This window comes from Leptopilina boulardi, unplaced genomic scaffold, assembly GCF_019393585.1.
Source record: "Leptopilina boulardi isolate dan_hultmark-lab unplaced genomic scaffold, ZJU_Lbou_2.1 LbouV2_202, whole genome shotgun sequence".
NCBI classification, from domain to species: Eukaryota; Metazoa; Arthropoda; class Insecta; order Hymenoptera; family Figitidae; genus Leptopilina; species Leptopilina boulardi.
Window position 1 is genome coordinate 953,243 of NW_026137755.1, and position 15,590 is coordinate 968,832.

The window sequence follows — 15,590 nt, forward strand, 5'->3', positions numbered from 1 at the left end:
TTATTTTGTATAAAAAAAAAATAAATATTGTCTCATAGAGTACCAAAGAAATTTTTTTTATTTCGAAAAAAAAAAATTTGAAATAATTAGAATAATTTAATGAAATAAAAATATTATCTTTTTCCGCGCACGTTTCTTTTAATTATTTTTTTTTTTTAGCTTTTATTATTCGTCGATCAATTTTGTATATAGTACAGATAAAAATTAAATTTCTCTCTCTAGTTTTCTCAAAATAAATAGAAAAATTACTAAAGAGCAGACAATGCAAAAAAAAGCAGCCAGTAAATTATATTATGTACCTTCCAGAAAATTAAAATTTGTGTTGTCTATACAAATTTGTTTTCTATCCGTATGTGATTTTGATCATTGTGTTTTTAACTCTCAAATGATATTTTAGTTTTTTTTCTTTTTAATTCTTTATTAGGATATTCTGTAAAAAAAATTTTAGAAAAATAATATATTGACAACATAGATACAATTTTTTATAATTTTTTTTTAGGGTAAAATTATTTATTTATGAAAATTTATTGCAATTTTTATTTTATTTAATTAAGAGTTAAAAACACATTTTTAAATAGTTTTATTCAATATTTTATTATATATATTTTTAAACTTTTTCCATTTATGTGCTCAATATTTTAATTAAGTAAAAAACGAATTCAAGTTTTCATAAGTATATTCGACTGATATTATTAACTTTGAATAGTTCTCGATAAATTAAAATTTGTTTTTTATTATTCAATATTACTTTTACTATTTTATTAATTCTAATTACATTTTATTTATTTTGACTATATTTTTTAACTCTCACATTAATTTATTTTATTTTCGACACAAATTGGAAGATTTCTAACAATTACAAAAATTCGGAATTAAACAAAATTTATTTTTTGTAGTTTAAGCCATTGAGAACTATTCAAAGCTACTGTAATTAATTATCTTTAAACGTTATATACCTCCTAGAAAAATAGAATTTAGAATCTCATTGTTATAATATAATAGTGATAGAATCGGTTAGAAAATAGTGATTCGTGTCTAAAATTAATAAAAAACAATTCTTCCCGAGAATGTTAGTTCTCATAAAAATAAACGTTACAATTAATGATTGATTTTCGTTACTCTATGAAAAAATAATTTTGTTATTTAGTATAAAATAAATGATATTAGATTTAAATAAATTTTCATGGAGATCTGACTCTAAATTATAATGGCAAAAGTAAATTAAAAACAATTTTCGAAATTGTTAAAAAAAAAATATTCGAAATAATTTTCTACATTAGAAAAAAAAAAAAATTATTTATAATCATAAAATTTATGAATTAAAGTTTAAAACTTTTTAGTAGAACAAAATTATTAAAAAAAAAAGATTTGAAAATTTATTCCATTATTTCTGTAATAAAATTTTTATTCATATTCTTATATCTGTTAAAATCTGTTGACTTTTACAAAATACGTAAATAGATATAAAATAATGTTTTAAAAATTAACAGTAATATTATATTAATATTTATATTTTAAAGGACAGTTCACCTTCACTGTAAAACGAATTTTAGTTAATATAGTTTTAATTATTTATAAGATTATTTTAATTTGCGCTACATAAGAAAAAAAAAACATAAAAGTACAAAATATTTTCAATTTATTATTTAGAATTTTATACATAAGGGCATGATTATTAAATAAAAGAATCTTGAAATAAAAATTACGATTTATATATGAAATACGAATTACAATATAATATTATATAATTTAATTGTACTCAATAATTAATCTACATGCTTTAAATGTACAATTTTATTGAGATTATAAATAATAAATAATCTGAACGTACTATAATAAATAAAAAAATAAATTTCAATTTCAAATTTAAACATATAACATATCTGTTCTTTCAATTATATATTTGCACTATAAATTTATAAATGTTTGATGATTTATAAATATTACTGTAAGGAATAAAATTCATTTTTTCTCAAACGTATTATATTTTTCAGCCTATGATATCTTAAAATGATATTTTAATATAGGTAAGGCCCCGCCTGTTTCTTATAAAGAGAATGAAAATAAAATCAATTTTTGTTAAGAAAGCGATATATTAAGAATTTTTAGAACAATTTTTTATATTCTTATGAGAAAATAAAAATATACAAAAAGGGCAATGTTTTATCGATATAATTTCGATTTCTGATCGGTAAATACCGGATCTAATAAATCACCGGAAATATTCTTATCATATTAGGATCATTTGCTCCTTGAGTGTATAAATAAACAACTTAACATTGTTCATGGTTCTGGGCGTGGTTATATGAAACGAGTTCATTTTTTTTTCCTCCACATATATACGATTACTTGTACTTATTTGACCTCCAAGTAACATTTTTTTATTTTTATAACACTTCTAAAGTTTACAGGCTTGTTAAAATTTATTTTACTTTTTTCTCTAACAGTTTTTATATATAGGTATATATGCACTGCATATTGTTTTAACAATAGACAAGGCTTGTGTAATAAAATTAATTGCTGATCCTTTGACGATGATAATTTTGAAAATCTTAAACGGAAAATGATGATGGTATATTGAAATATTATACTTTTCAATCTATTTCAATTATTGATTATGTAATATTGAAAAAAAATTTATTTGGTTCAAATATAATCTTGGCTGTTATGAAATCATAGAAAATTAAAAGGCATTAAAATAAGCTGCAACGCTTATTATTTTAATCCAATTTTGCTTATTTTAATCCATTTTGGTATTAAAATAAGCAAAATTGGATTAAAATAATAAGCGTTGCAGCTTATTTTAATACCTTATAATTTTCTGTGATAAATATATTTAATAATTTAAAAAATCAATAATTTTTATAATTAAAAATTATTTGTATATCTTTTTTTGATAGTAAAAATTATGATTTTACAATTATTTTATATTAATTTAATTTCCATTAATTATTATAATAGCCAAAAATGCATATTAAAACTAATTTACTGGATAAATTATTTAAATACTAATAAATATTTATTTCATAATTATATATAGATATTTTTTTCAATGTCTATATGGTATAATGCCGCATTCACGTCATGCTACTGGGCTCCATTGTCAAATAAATCAAACTTTGTACTTATTAAAACTAGTCGCGATGCTAATCAAATCTGTCATTATATATATGAAACGAGATAAAGGAAGAAATTCATTATTAATGACTTTTGGTGTATTATTTCAAGTCACATATATGAAAAAGTGACAGATTAAAATGTAACTGTCTCAAACTTATGAAAAATGACTTTTTAGAGATACATAAGGAAATTCCTGTATATCGTGGGTGAACGTATAATTCTCAAGGTCATATATTTCATTTTACATAATTAAAAAAGCGTTTATATTTTTAAAAACTAATTTTATATTTCTAATATATAAAAATGAAAATTATTGATAAATATAATTTGAAATGAAATATATTGTTATCAATTTCTTGTCATAGGTACCCACCTTAGTATATAATACATATAAACGTAGCCGGATTTAAATTCAAGAACACGTTAGGTAGGCCTAGATATTTTGCATTTTCATGATTCACTACTTGGCAATGCTTTAGAAAAACTATGATCGTTCTTGGAAGATAAACTATAAAAGTACATGAATAAAAAAAAACGTGTTAAGGCAAAATTCCTATATTGGACCTAATGAAAATTCAACCATAAAATAAAAATTCCAAAAACAATTTTTGAATTTTTTTGTATCGAAAAAATTAAATATTTTTTAAAAGTATGAAATACCCAATGGTATGGTTTTAATGGAATTAATTTCCTTATTGAGATATATATACATTGTAAGAAAAAGTGAATACATTGATTTTCAAAACTAACTGCGGGGGGTAAGTAAATAACTATTGAGATAATCCCTTAGCAGATTAACTCATTATGCCGACAGTCGACATAGTGCAGGTAGGGCCAGTGGACGATATACAGACATAAAAGAAATATAATAAATTTTCCACAACAATGTTTTGAAAATAATTTCACTTTCCTTTTTGAAGACAATAAAATTTTTAAATTGTACCATCCACTAAACCGGAAACATCATGCTGCCTTACAAGTTTCCTGTCTCTACATTGGGTTTTACTTTATATATTCAGACAAGATATGTCTCAAATTTTAAAAATTGTTTATTACTAAACTAACATTTTGACAATAAATCAGAGAAAATGGATTTTAGGGAGAAGATTCGTTCATTTTTGAGAGTCACTCAAACATGAGTCATATAGATATTGTTTATAATAATTTCAGTTTTAAAAATTGGGATTAGAATATATTACAAATTACATGCAAAAAAAAATCTTCACACAGAAAATTAAAAGGTATTAAAATAAGCTGCAACTATTATTTTAATCCAATTTTGCTTATTTTAATCCATTTTGGTATTAAAATAAGCAAAATTGAATTAAAATAATAGTTGCAGCTTATTTTAATTATAATTTTCTGTGCACCTGGAATAGCGATTGCATTTCTCCAGAATAGGGAAAACTTTCGCTGTTTTAGTGAAACATATCGCTGATCTTGGTAAAGAATGTGTAGAATTTAGAATTTAAAAATACAATATTTAAACAATAAAAAGGATAAGACAATTGGAAAAATTTAATTACAAAAAAATTAGTTAAAAATAAAATTAAAAATGTTTATAAAACCAAATGAATTGCTCCGCAATGCAAATAAAATTTGTTGGCCCTGAAAAGGGCCGATTGGTTTTGTTTTCAAAAAATAATTTTCCAAACGTAATGAAAATCCGGAAATGTCATATATGTCTTCTTGACTTTCCCAAATCCACGAAAATGTAATGATTTTTGAAGACATTGTAAGTACATTTTGTCAAAAAGGAAAAGTTTTGTTGAAACAGGTCTTGTTAAAGGTCTCAAAAAAAGGAAAATGAAAACTAAAGTACCGCTAAACTAAAGGATTAGCTAATGGAGACCCATTATGTTTGCAGGTAGTTGAAGTGGACCAATAGCCTTAAAGGGGGTGTGATCCTTTTTCCCAAAATCATCTTCATATTTGGCTAATTTTCCAAAATTTACTCCTCCCTTTAAGCCCATTGGTCTATACCTGCAGTGACCAGCAAAACCCTAATGAGTTTGACACTTTTCGGAGTGGTTCAAAGCAACCCTTTAGTTTTAGTTTTAGTTTTAGTTTAAGACTTGCTTTAACAAGACGTGTTTCAAAAATTTCCTATACCTGTCAAAATGTACTCACAATGTCTTCAAGAATCATTACATTTTCAAGTGTTGTGGATGCGAATTCGTGACGTTGAAACACAAGAAATACTTTGGGAGAGTCAAGAAGACATGACATTTTCCGAAATTGAACAACGTGTCGAAATTCCTGTGACGTGCGGTGGAATTATTAGGGAAATTAAATTTTCCTCATTTAAAACAATACCATGGTTTTGTATGGAACAAAAATTGGTATTCAAAGGGAAGGATTTAAATAAATGGTCCTTCGAATCTAGTCATTCTGGTGAGAAAACAGTCACGGCAATGGAAATTGTAAGGATACCCGTCGATATACTTAGCGGAGAAATAAGTATGGTGACAAAATTCACCGTCAAGGATTATATTATTTCGATAAATAAATTGAGATTCTTTAGAAAATAAGGAAATTTTATTTAATCGGCCCTTTTCAGGGCCAACAATTCTTTCATAACGTTTGGAAATTATTTTTGGTTCTTTCATATTAATATTTTTTGAAAACAATCGGCCCTTTTCAGGGCCAACAATTTAATTTTTACGTTGAAATAATTATAAACATTTATTTCTTACAGCGATAGAAATTTTGAGTTTTTTTTTTCAAATCTATTTAAATTAATATAACTTCCGTGTCTGGATTTAATCCGAAATCACTTATTGCATGCAACAAGTATAAGGTAGAATCAATGCGAAGGTGGTAAAAAAAAAGGTGGGAGTAATTGTCAAAAGGTGGAAGAAAAGAGACATTGACTATTATACATGTAAAAGCAATATAAAAGACAAACGATAACAAGTCATCGTAAAAGAGTAGGAGAAAAAATGAATAAAGAAAAAAAAATATCCATATGTGTGTATAATAAGGAGAGAACATTCACTCTCTACAATCGACTTGGACACCTCTTCTTCTTCTTTATCCCCTTTTCAATATAGCCACAGCTTCCTTCAGTTGACGTTCGCCAACGAAGCGTTACACGTTGCGTTCATGATACTTAAATTATTAATTTTTGAATCTCATGCGGTCACTATTATTCTTCACGAGGTGACAATCGCAAAAAGATTTCAAACAGTTTTTTTCTTCTTCTTCCTTTGTCTTTTTAAAAAATCATTTTTTATAAGATAAAATTAATTTATCACGCTCACGTCAATTTGAAAAAAAAAAATCATCAAAAGCCCGCGTGAATCTTTTAAATGTTTCGCCGGTTCCGAAAATAGTAGTTCGTGGCGAAAAGTGAAAGTTTATTTTTTTTTTTAACGTAGATTTGTCGCAACGATTCTTCTGATGTTTTGAAGACAACTATAATTTTTTTTTTTTGGTCTTAGTTAAATTTTGAAGAACGATTTTTTTTTCGTTGAGGACTTGAAGGTAATTTCGAAGAAAAAATTACTTTGACTTTTTTTTTTTTGGTCTATTATGGAAATCGTATATAAAATTTTGAATGTGAATTACTTTTCTTGTGGCATTATTAATGTGTAACAATTATAGTCAATATTGCACGCAATTTGTTATCTTTCAAATTTAGTGATTTTAGTAAATTTTTATTTTCGGAAAATTTTATACGCAGTTAAATCGTTAAATTATTTAACAGAATTGATAAATAAATTACATATTTAGATTTTTAATCTCATTTTACTGATTCAGTGACAGATATATTTGCATTTACTCGATGTTTTAATATTCAAATATAAAAAAATTGATAATTGCACGTTAGTTTCACGCGCTATAATTAAATATTATTAAAATTTTTTTTTTTTTAACAGTCACAAAAGGTTGCGCGATCTGTAATTAACGAATTATCAGATAAACTTTTTTTTTTACTTAATGGTATTTGCATATTATTCTTCATTTTTAATTGAAATGATTTTAAAGAAATTTTTCTTATTCTGTCAAATTTATTTCATTTTTTTATTTTATTAATTTAACAATCTAAATAGTTTAAAAAAACAATTAAATTTTACAATTACAAAAAACTATAAATAATATAATTGCTGCTAAAAAAAAGAGAATCGTAAAAAATTAATTTTTTTTTTTTATAGTAAAGTCGTCAAAATTGGTAATTTTTTAAACCAATAATGTCGTGCACATAATATCTACTTTGTGAGAAACGTGCACGTGATTGAGTTGCGACCTCATTGACACAACATTTTCTGACATGTTCATTAAAAGAGATAATATCCATTTTTATTCCGTTCACACTAAACCGAACGTTCAATGAAAACCTAATTGTCGATATTAAGTTAATTTACCAAGAAAAAAGAAACGTGTCTGAAAAATTAATGTAAATATAACGATTTGAAATAACATGAAAAATTGATACACGAAATTAAAATATATAAATAAAAATTTATAAAAATTAGGATTACAGAACAAATAATTTTTATCTTCATTTTGTATTTTATATACTCTATAAAGTTTCTTAGATTTATTGTCAATATATATAGAAAAAGTGAAAAAAAATTGGACTTAAAAAATTTTTTTTTTCCGATCGATCTGCCTTACGTGACAAGTTATGCGGCCTCATTAATGAAAAAAGGCCTTCTTTTTTCAGTGAAAGTTCCCCGGCTGCACTGCTTTTTAACATTATCGAATTTCCCCTTTAGAAGATTTATACATACGTTGCAAATACAATTTTGACCAAGAAATTAAAATCACTTATCACTTCATAAACCTGCGAATAAACTGTAAATATATCGATTCCAAGGTTATTCCATTCTTGACTATATAATAAATTATTTCCGCAGGAAAAAAATTCTTTTTTTCTAAATTGATAAATTTATATTTAATTATTATTTCTTAATATTAATTTAATTGCAAAAAAAAATATATAAAAAAACTCAAAAGCTGTAAAAATATTTCTATTCAAATTGAATTTGTTGTTTTGTAATTTTTGAATATTGATATGCACGTTGTGCAATTTACACTGTAAATTACAATCTAAAATAGATTATTTTTGAACAAATTTATTTTCAATGAAAAAAAAAATTATTTACGATAATCACGAGAATTTTGAGTATTTTGACTTATAAATTTAAAATTCATTCGTTGATAGGTAGTTCTTGTAAAAAAAAAGAAAAAAAAATTCTCACGTATTGACAGACAGAGTCTTTGTATGCCTTTCATTAGTATTATGATTGGCTTCGAAATAACATCAGAAATCTTAAGCAGATCTGATCGAACGCGAGAAAGGAAGAAAGTATAAACTTCTTAATGATGCGGTACATGAAAAAAAAAAAGTTTTTAAACTCCTCAGCTCTTAAAAATTAGTTTAATTTATCCTTATTTTCGATTTTATTTTACATTTTTATTTTATTATATATTTTAAAAAATGAACTTAAATAAACCAAAAATTATTTTCTATATTAGATTTATAAAATCTCAAAAATATTTTACAAAATTTTAATCTTAATAGTTTATAAATAAAAAAAGTGTTTATTTTTTGCAGATACTCAAATCGAAAAGGAAATAACATTGCCTAATTGTAATTATTTATAATATATAATATATATATAATTGAAATTCATTAAAGGGGAATTGTAAATTCTTTTTATTGTTTTTTCAATATGGGAAATTCCCACAAGATGGACAGACAGGAAATAATTATCTAAACGTCGGGACACTTTTGGAAAAATTAGAAAAAAAAAAAAAAAAAATTTACCAAAAAGGGTGATTCAGTCTGAATTTATGACTGAGGAAAGTATATTATAGTCAATAATTCAAATACCTTATAAGAATGTGTTATGAATATAACCACCTTGCCATTTGAAATATCAAGAATTTCTATTTGGAAGAAAATGGCACTGGCCAATTTCTCATTACCTTATGCAACGCCAACTCCATTCTTATATTCAGGTAGTAATGAGGGACAATCGGTTATAAATAATATACGACTAAATGCTGCATTGCCACCCCAAACGGCTCCTATAGACAATGTCAAACAATATCGCAATGATCCTTACAATCGATACCAGCAACAACAGCAACAACCATTTCGCTATCATTCACAATCACGTGGACAAGAAATTTTTACAGGCACTTCGTCAAGATCTTATTTACCTCAAAATACAAGATATTCAGAGTATGATGAGAATTTTAAAAAATCACAATTACAACAGGATCAACGAAGGACACATCAACAAGCGAGTTTTCAACATCATTATCAGCCATTACAGCAGAAGGATCAACAAAATCGTCAATATCAACAGCATCAACAAATTTATCAGCAACAAAGTCAACAACAAAATCATCAACAAAATAATCAACAAAATAATCAACAACAGCAGGATTTACATCATCATGAAAGGCAGCAAATTAATCTTCAACAACGAATTTCTTTTCAATCTGAAAAGGATCAAGTGACAAATTCCAGTGATACGTCGCAGGATAATTATCCTGAAAGACCAAATGGGTGAGTTTATTATTTTATAATATTAATATTACCAAAATTTTTTTTTTTTTAGAAAAGTATGAAAAAATTATATAATATTAGAAGCGTTAGAATTTTTAGAAACATTGTCATTACGATTTTATTATAATTTTATTTTTCATTTTGAAATTAAAAAATAAAAAAATCAGGAAGATTTTCAATTGCACTCGCGCAGAACATTGACCCAATGATGAAATGGTGGATAATGTAAATGTTGAGACTCATTTAAGACCTTGATGATGCGGCAACAGGTAGCTTCTCTGGGTGACCTCAACGACACATAACCACTCCTTTTTTTATTTATATTTTCAACACCTGTACAGCATTATAAAAAGACCTATACATATTTCGACAATACTTAATTTTTTTTTTTATTTTAGTTCAAAATTTCGAATAAAAAAAAATAATTCTAATCATAAAATTAAATAATTATTTAATTTTAATTATATTCCTAGGTAGCAATATAATTTAATTCTGATAATTTTTTCTGTTATTCAATATCAATAATCTGAGTTAGCAAAAATATTATTCAAAAATTGTTTCAACTTCTATTTTTAGATGAAAGAAAATTTCGCCAATGAATATAAGAAATGTGAATTTAATATTGAATCATAAAGAATGCAAGGTCAACGAATTTTTTTTTACAAGATTACATTTTTTTTTATCATCTCGTTTGTCGTTTACCGCGCGCTGAAATTGTCCTTTTTTTCTGTATAGAACGGAGAAGTTAAATAATCACGTAGGAATAGAATCCCGAAATTATTTTTAAAAAAAAAATTTAATCTCACAAACAGAACAAAAAAAAAAAATGTTTTCAAATTTTTTTATACGCTCTACCCTATAACGATTTTAATTAAGTTGTATTTAATTACTAAAATCGTATTTTTTTTAATTCACACAAAAAAAGGTTTCTTAAAAGAATATTTTTATTTAAAGAAGTGCAATAACAATTTCTATTAAAGAATTTATCGCAAAAATAAAAAATTCACTTTTTTTCATTTCTGATCTTGGCATAATATTTTATCTGGCGCCTCGAAGTCATGGTCAGAACGTCGAAAAGAATTTATTAATTCAATTCAAATTTTGTTGAAAAAGGATAAATTGCCTGTTAAATTATATACTATATAATGTTCACATTATCATAAATACTATTATAAATTATTAACAATTTATAATTTTATAATTAAAAAAATAAAATTAAAAATTCTTTTAAGTAATAATTTTTTAAAAATTTATTTTATCATTTTCTAGATTTATTCAATTATTAATAATATTTTTGATAAATAAATAAAAATTTTTAGGTACACTAGAGTGAATAGTGGATCTTTTACGGGTTCAGGTGCAAAAACGACAGTTCATGCAGTTCTTGATTACGACGATGATGATGATGATGATTTTGATTATTATGACGATGAAAATCCAGAAATTCCAAGTGACGCACACGTGACGCCAATTCAGGGACCAATTTTTTTGAAAAATGGATCGGTACCCGTCGTTCCACTTTATTCTTATCCACAATTAAATAATGGAACTTTAGTACAAATACCAGTAAGTAATTTAATTATTATTTTTACAAATACAATTTTTAAATACAAAAATTTCAAACGTTTATGTCAAAACCGTATTTTAAAACGATGTAAAAATATTTTAAGAGGAGAAAGTGCCTACTTTTGCTCTCGATTCTTATATTTAAATATTTAAAAAAAAATTTTCTTTTTCGAAAATAAAATATAAAAAATATTACGTGATTTCGTTTTGTATTACAAAAATTCTACTAAATTGAAAAAATCTCTTTTTTTAAATTATAAATAGAAAAAAAATTTGTTTTTACCATTTTTTTTTTATATTGGCAATTTTTTTTTGTCAATTATTTCTATTTTTTGAAACGATTTTCTTTCATAATTATTTGTGACTTTCATAATACAATGGTTATTCGCATAATGGCATTGAGATAGTAACCTCTTGAACTGTAAATTTCACTTTAGTGTTATGTCCTTGTTGCCCCCACCTCAAGAGAATGTTTGATCATTGAACACTTAAATAGATCAGAATTTAGATTAAAAACAAATGCATTGCATGGGATAAGAAATTAAGACACATTTGTCCCAAGCACCAAATTCAAATATTTTTAGTTATGTTTCTTTAATTATTACTTTTACAAAAAAAAACAACTTTTTATTTCTTCACAAAAAAAATTATTTTACATTATTTTTTCATAGAATGCAAATTAGTGTAATAAAAATTTATCCCTTTATTATATTATATTTTTTCCATCCAATGAAGTGTGGAAAAAAAAATAATGATACATATGTAAAAGACATTAAAATAATATTTTTATTTACGCAAAGAATTTTAAAATCGAACTTAATATGGTCGTTTAACATTTCACAATATTATATTCTTTGTAATTCTGCTTGGCAATTAAGTGTCAATGGAACATTTTAACTTAGAAAATGAGCATTACAGAATTGTAGTGAAAGGATTCGTCATATAAATTGACATTGAACTGGTTGTATATGTGTGATAATCTAAAAAATAAAATATATATACAATTTCGTCGCATTTCATTGATGACTGAAAAAAATCTCGTTACAATTTCTTTTTGATATTATATATCAAAAATAATTAAAAAATAGTGAAAAATCTTCCATTTACGTTTTTTTTTTTTTTTTATTTTTATTTCAAATATATATACAATTTTATGGTACACGTTATGTTTCATAAGAATAAAATTTTCCCCAAAGAATAGTATGTATAATAAAAGTTAAAAAAATTAAAAGAATCTTAAATCACAATTATATGTATGTTTACCTTGTTTCCTGGTTATAAATTCGACAAGACTTTTTTTTTAATACTTTTAAATCAAGTTAACAAACTTTAATTTTTTTTGCACCTGTTTAAATTGCACGAAATGGGCCATTAAATCACAGCCCAGGCGTTTATGATCAATTAATCCCTTGTTTTTATATTTATATATATAAATTTTTTGTTTTTATTATACATAAATAAACAAAGCATTGCCATGAGAAATTGTGGGTAACAAAAATTTTTCAAGAAAGTAGATAATCAGATGATAATGATATAAAATTACTGAGGAGTAAAAAGTATTTATATTGCCTCTGAAGTGGAAAGGATATTCAATATGTGCGTTACAAGTATATATTTGCACAATATCTGCGCCTTTATGAAGAGAAGGGTAATAAAATCAGAAGATGATAGTAATAACAGCCAAACGAGATATTGATTTTTTTTTATTATTACTATTATTACACAATTAGCTAATTTACACTCGCGGGGTATAGATATTTTTTTTCAAAATGAATTTTTAAAAAAGAATCGAAATGCCATAAAGAAAAAAAATAATGTGCATTGAAGAAAATTATAAATAGAATTATTTTAAGAAATGGAAAATTAACTGCGACGACAAATGTTAGGTAATAATTTATTTTTTTTTTATGAATTTGTCCTAGAGATTGATATTGTATAGAAAGAATAATTGAATGACGTTCATCTCATTCATATGTAAATAAAAATTTGGAACAAAAATTAAACTATAATAATAATAATAAAATAATAATTAATAAATTTGTATTTTTTAAAGAATTGCTTTAGAAATTCTAATTATTCTGAGATAAATCGATTTAAAAGACTTGCTTCCGAAAATTATTTTTAAGTTTTGAATAATGCCCACGCGTAATCCATTCGATGAAAATATATGAAACGATTATCGAATTTAAATATTGCATTTTTGAAAGAGATTGATTATATTATTAATATAATTTTAAAGTCACAATTTCAATAATAATTTTTGTTATATTATTTTATATTAAATTATATTACATTTTTTTTTTGTAAAATAAATAAATTATTTATATTTTAAGTTTTGAAAATAAATTATTATTATTTACGGATATACATATTGAACCTGATTTTAAGATTCATTAAGAATCTTCGATTTATTGAAGTGATTTGATATTCGGATTTTATGAGTCATATATACTAGACGCTTATTATTGCGTGAAATAAATTTTTTTTAAAAAACTTTATGTTTTCCAATTTTTGAAATAAATTATATTTCTATGTGCGCGATTACACAATTTATTTGGTAACAAAATAGGTAATATATAACATATCGTGTCTTCAAGAAAATATTATATTAAACAAATTTTACATCAATAAACTTAGGAATAAAACATAAATAAAAAAAGGACATTTAAAATTTTCTTCACGTTCTCAACATGTGTATTTTTAGTTTTTATCATTTTCTTTTATATACGTACACATTATATATAACTATATATGTATTACTCAATCTACTTTAAATATTATTTTAGAAAACTTTTCTCGAGTCCTACGCAAAATAGGATTTCATTTTATAAATATAAAAGAAAATATCTTTTGACTTTGATCGATAGGTTGAAATATATATATGAATCCAATATACAAATAAGGAAATTCGTTTAAATTTTTTTTTTTTTTTATTTATTTTTTATTTGGTCTTATACTTTAATCTATAATTAATTCCAGGTATATTTCAATTTCACAGATACTGTGGACAGCACTTTCGGTAGCATTGGGCGTGGAACTTCGAGGTGATTTGATAAAAGGCGCACCGTGTATTAAAAAAAATCATCAACTTTTTTGTCCCACTGCCGGAAATACTTATCCCATGTAAGTTAATATTTCACGCTTTCTTATATTATATAAAATTATTTATATGTAAATTTATTATTATTATTATTAATATATATAAAAATTTATTTTTTATATTTATATCAAATTCATTTCAGAGAGAGAATAGAACAATTTATAGATGAAAATAAAGCTCTAATGAAAAGAATGTATGGTGATTTTGAGATGAACGAATTTTCACCACCAAAAAAAGATCCGAAGAGTCGAAGAAAAAGAAGTTCATTGAATCATGATATTCCTGATGGTGGTCCACGAGATGATAAATCAAATCCTCATTCTGGATCGGGAGATTCATATTTTAGTAAAATTAGAAGTCCCAGACAATCTTTTGGAAAGACTCATGCAGTCAACGAAAGTGGACGGTATATTATAAATATTTAAGTATAAAAAAATCATTTTTACATTTAATACGTCTGTTTTTTTTTTTTTTTATTTCTAAAAGAGTTGATGCGTGTGAGTCAAGAGTCGAGATTGTCACTCCCTATTGGTCGACAAATAGTGCAGGAAAAGTTCGTGCAATTGTAAACACACAACATTTCGAGCAAGCTATTCATCAGGAAGTGTGCTCGTTAGTATCTATAATTTAATTTTAAATAAAAAAAAAATTTTAAATTAAATAATAAATATATATAAAATTGCAGAAAATCTCAAACAGGAAGATGCACAGGTGATTGTGGATGCGAACAAAAATACAAATGGCACAGATTATTGGCCTATGATCCTGATAATGATTGTAAAGGAATATTTATGGATTGGTTTCTTTATCCAAGCTGTTGTGTTTGTAGATGTGATCCTGATGCCAAATTGTCATCGACAACAAGTCGAAATTAATAAGAAGCGACAAAAAAAAAAGAATCTTAAACATTTTTTTTTGAAGAATTTTTTAAATTATAAAGCCACTATATAGAGGGTGTCAAACATTTTATTTCAGCTGAAAAATAAAACAAAAAAATTGTTATATCGAGAAAATAAAATTATTATCTGATAATAATTATTTTATCCATTTTTCATTTTCAGTACTTGTTTCGTTCATGTTTGAACAAGTCACATTTATCGTTATAGTCCCGACCTCTGTTGATTTTCGCTTTTAGCTTCTTTCAATTATTGAGAATTTCTGAAGATTTCTAACTTATCTTCAATTCTTCTAAATTCTATTATTTTTCTATGAAATATTTCTGAATGCGGTGTATTTTGAAGTTTAATTTTCCGAACAATTCTTGAGTTCTTAATACAT

At 24.5% G+C, this 15,590-nt stretch overlaps 2 protein-coding genes across 2 annotated transcripts; both read left to right on the forward strand.

The window, feature by feature from the left end:
* Positions 1 to 5,240: 5,240 nt before the first annotated feature.
* LOC127278451 (retinal rod rhodopsin-sensitive cGMP 3',5'-cyclic phosphodiesterase subunit delta-like) lies at positions 5,241 to 5,651 on the forward strand. Its single transcript, XM_051300184.1, has one exon. The coding sequence runs from the start codon at positions 5,241 to 5,243 to the stop codon at positions 5,649 to 5,651; it is 411 nt and encodes a 136-aa protein (XP_051156141.1).
* A 520-nt stretch (positions 5,652 to 6,171) lies between these two features.
* On the forward strand, positions 6,172 to 15,350 carry LOC127278424 (protein spaetzle 3). The gene is made up of 7 exons (XM_051300155.1): positions 6,172 to 6,606; positions 8,684 to 9,646; positions 10,966 to 11,212; positions 14,211 to 14,335; positions 14,455 to 14,718; positions 14,799 to 14,924; positions 14,998 to 15,350. The coding sequence occupies exons 2-7, from the start codon at positions 8,979 to 8,981 to the stop codon at positions 15,185 to 15,187; spliced, it is 1,620 nt and encodes a 539-aa protein (XP_051156112.1). The 5' UTR covers positions 6,172 to 6,606; positions 8,684 to 8,978; the 3' UTR covers positions 15,188 to 15,350.
* The last annotated feature ends 240 nt before the right edge of the window (positions 15,351 to 15,590 follow it).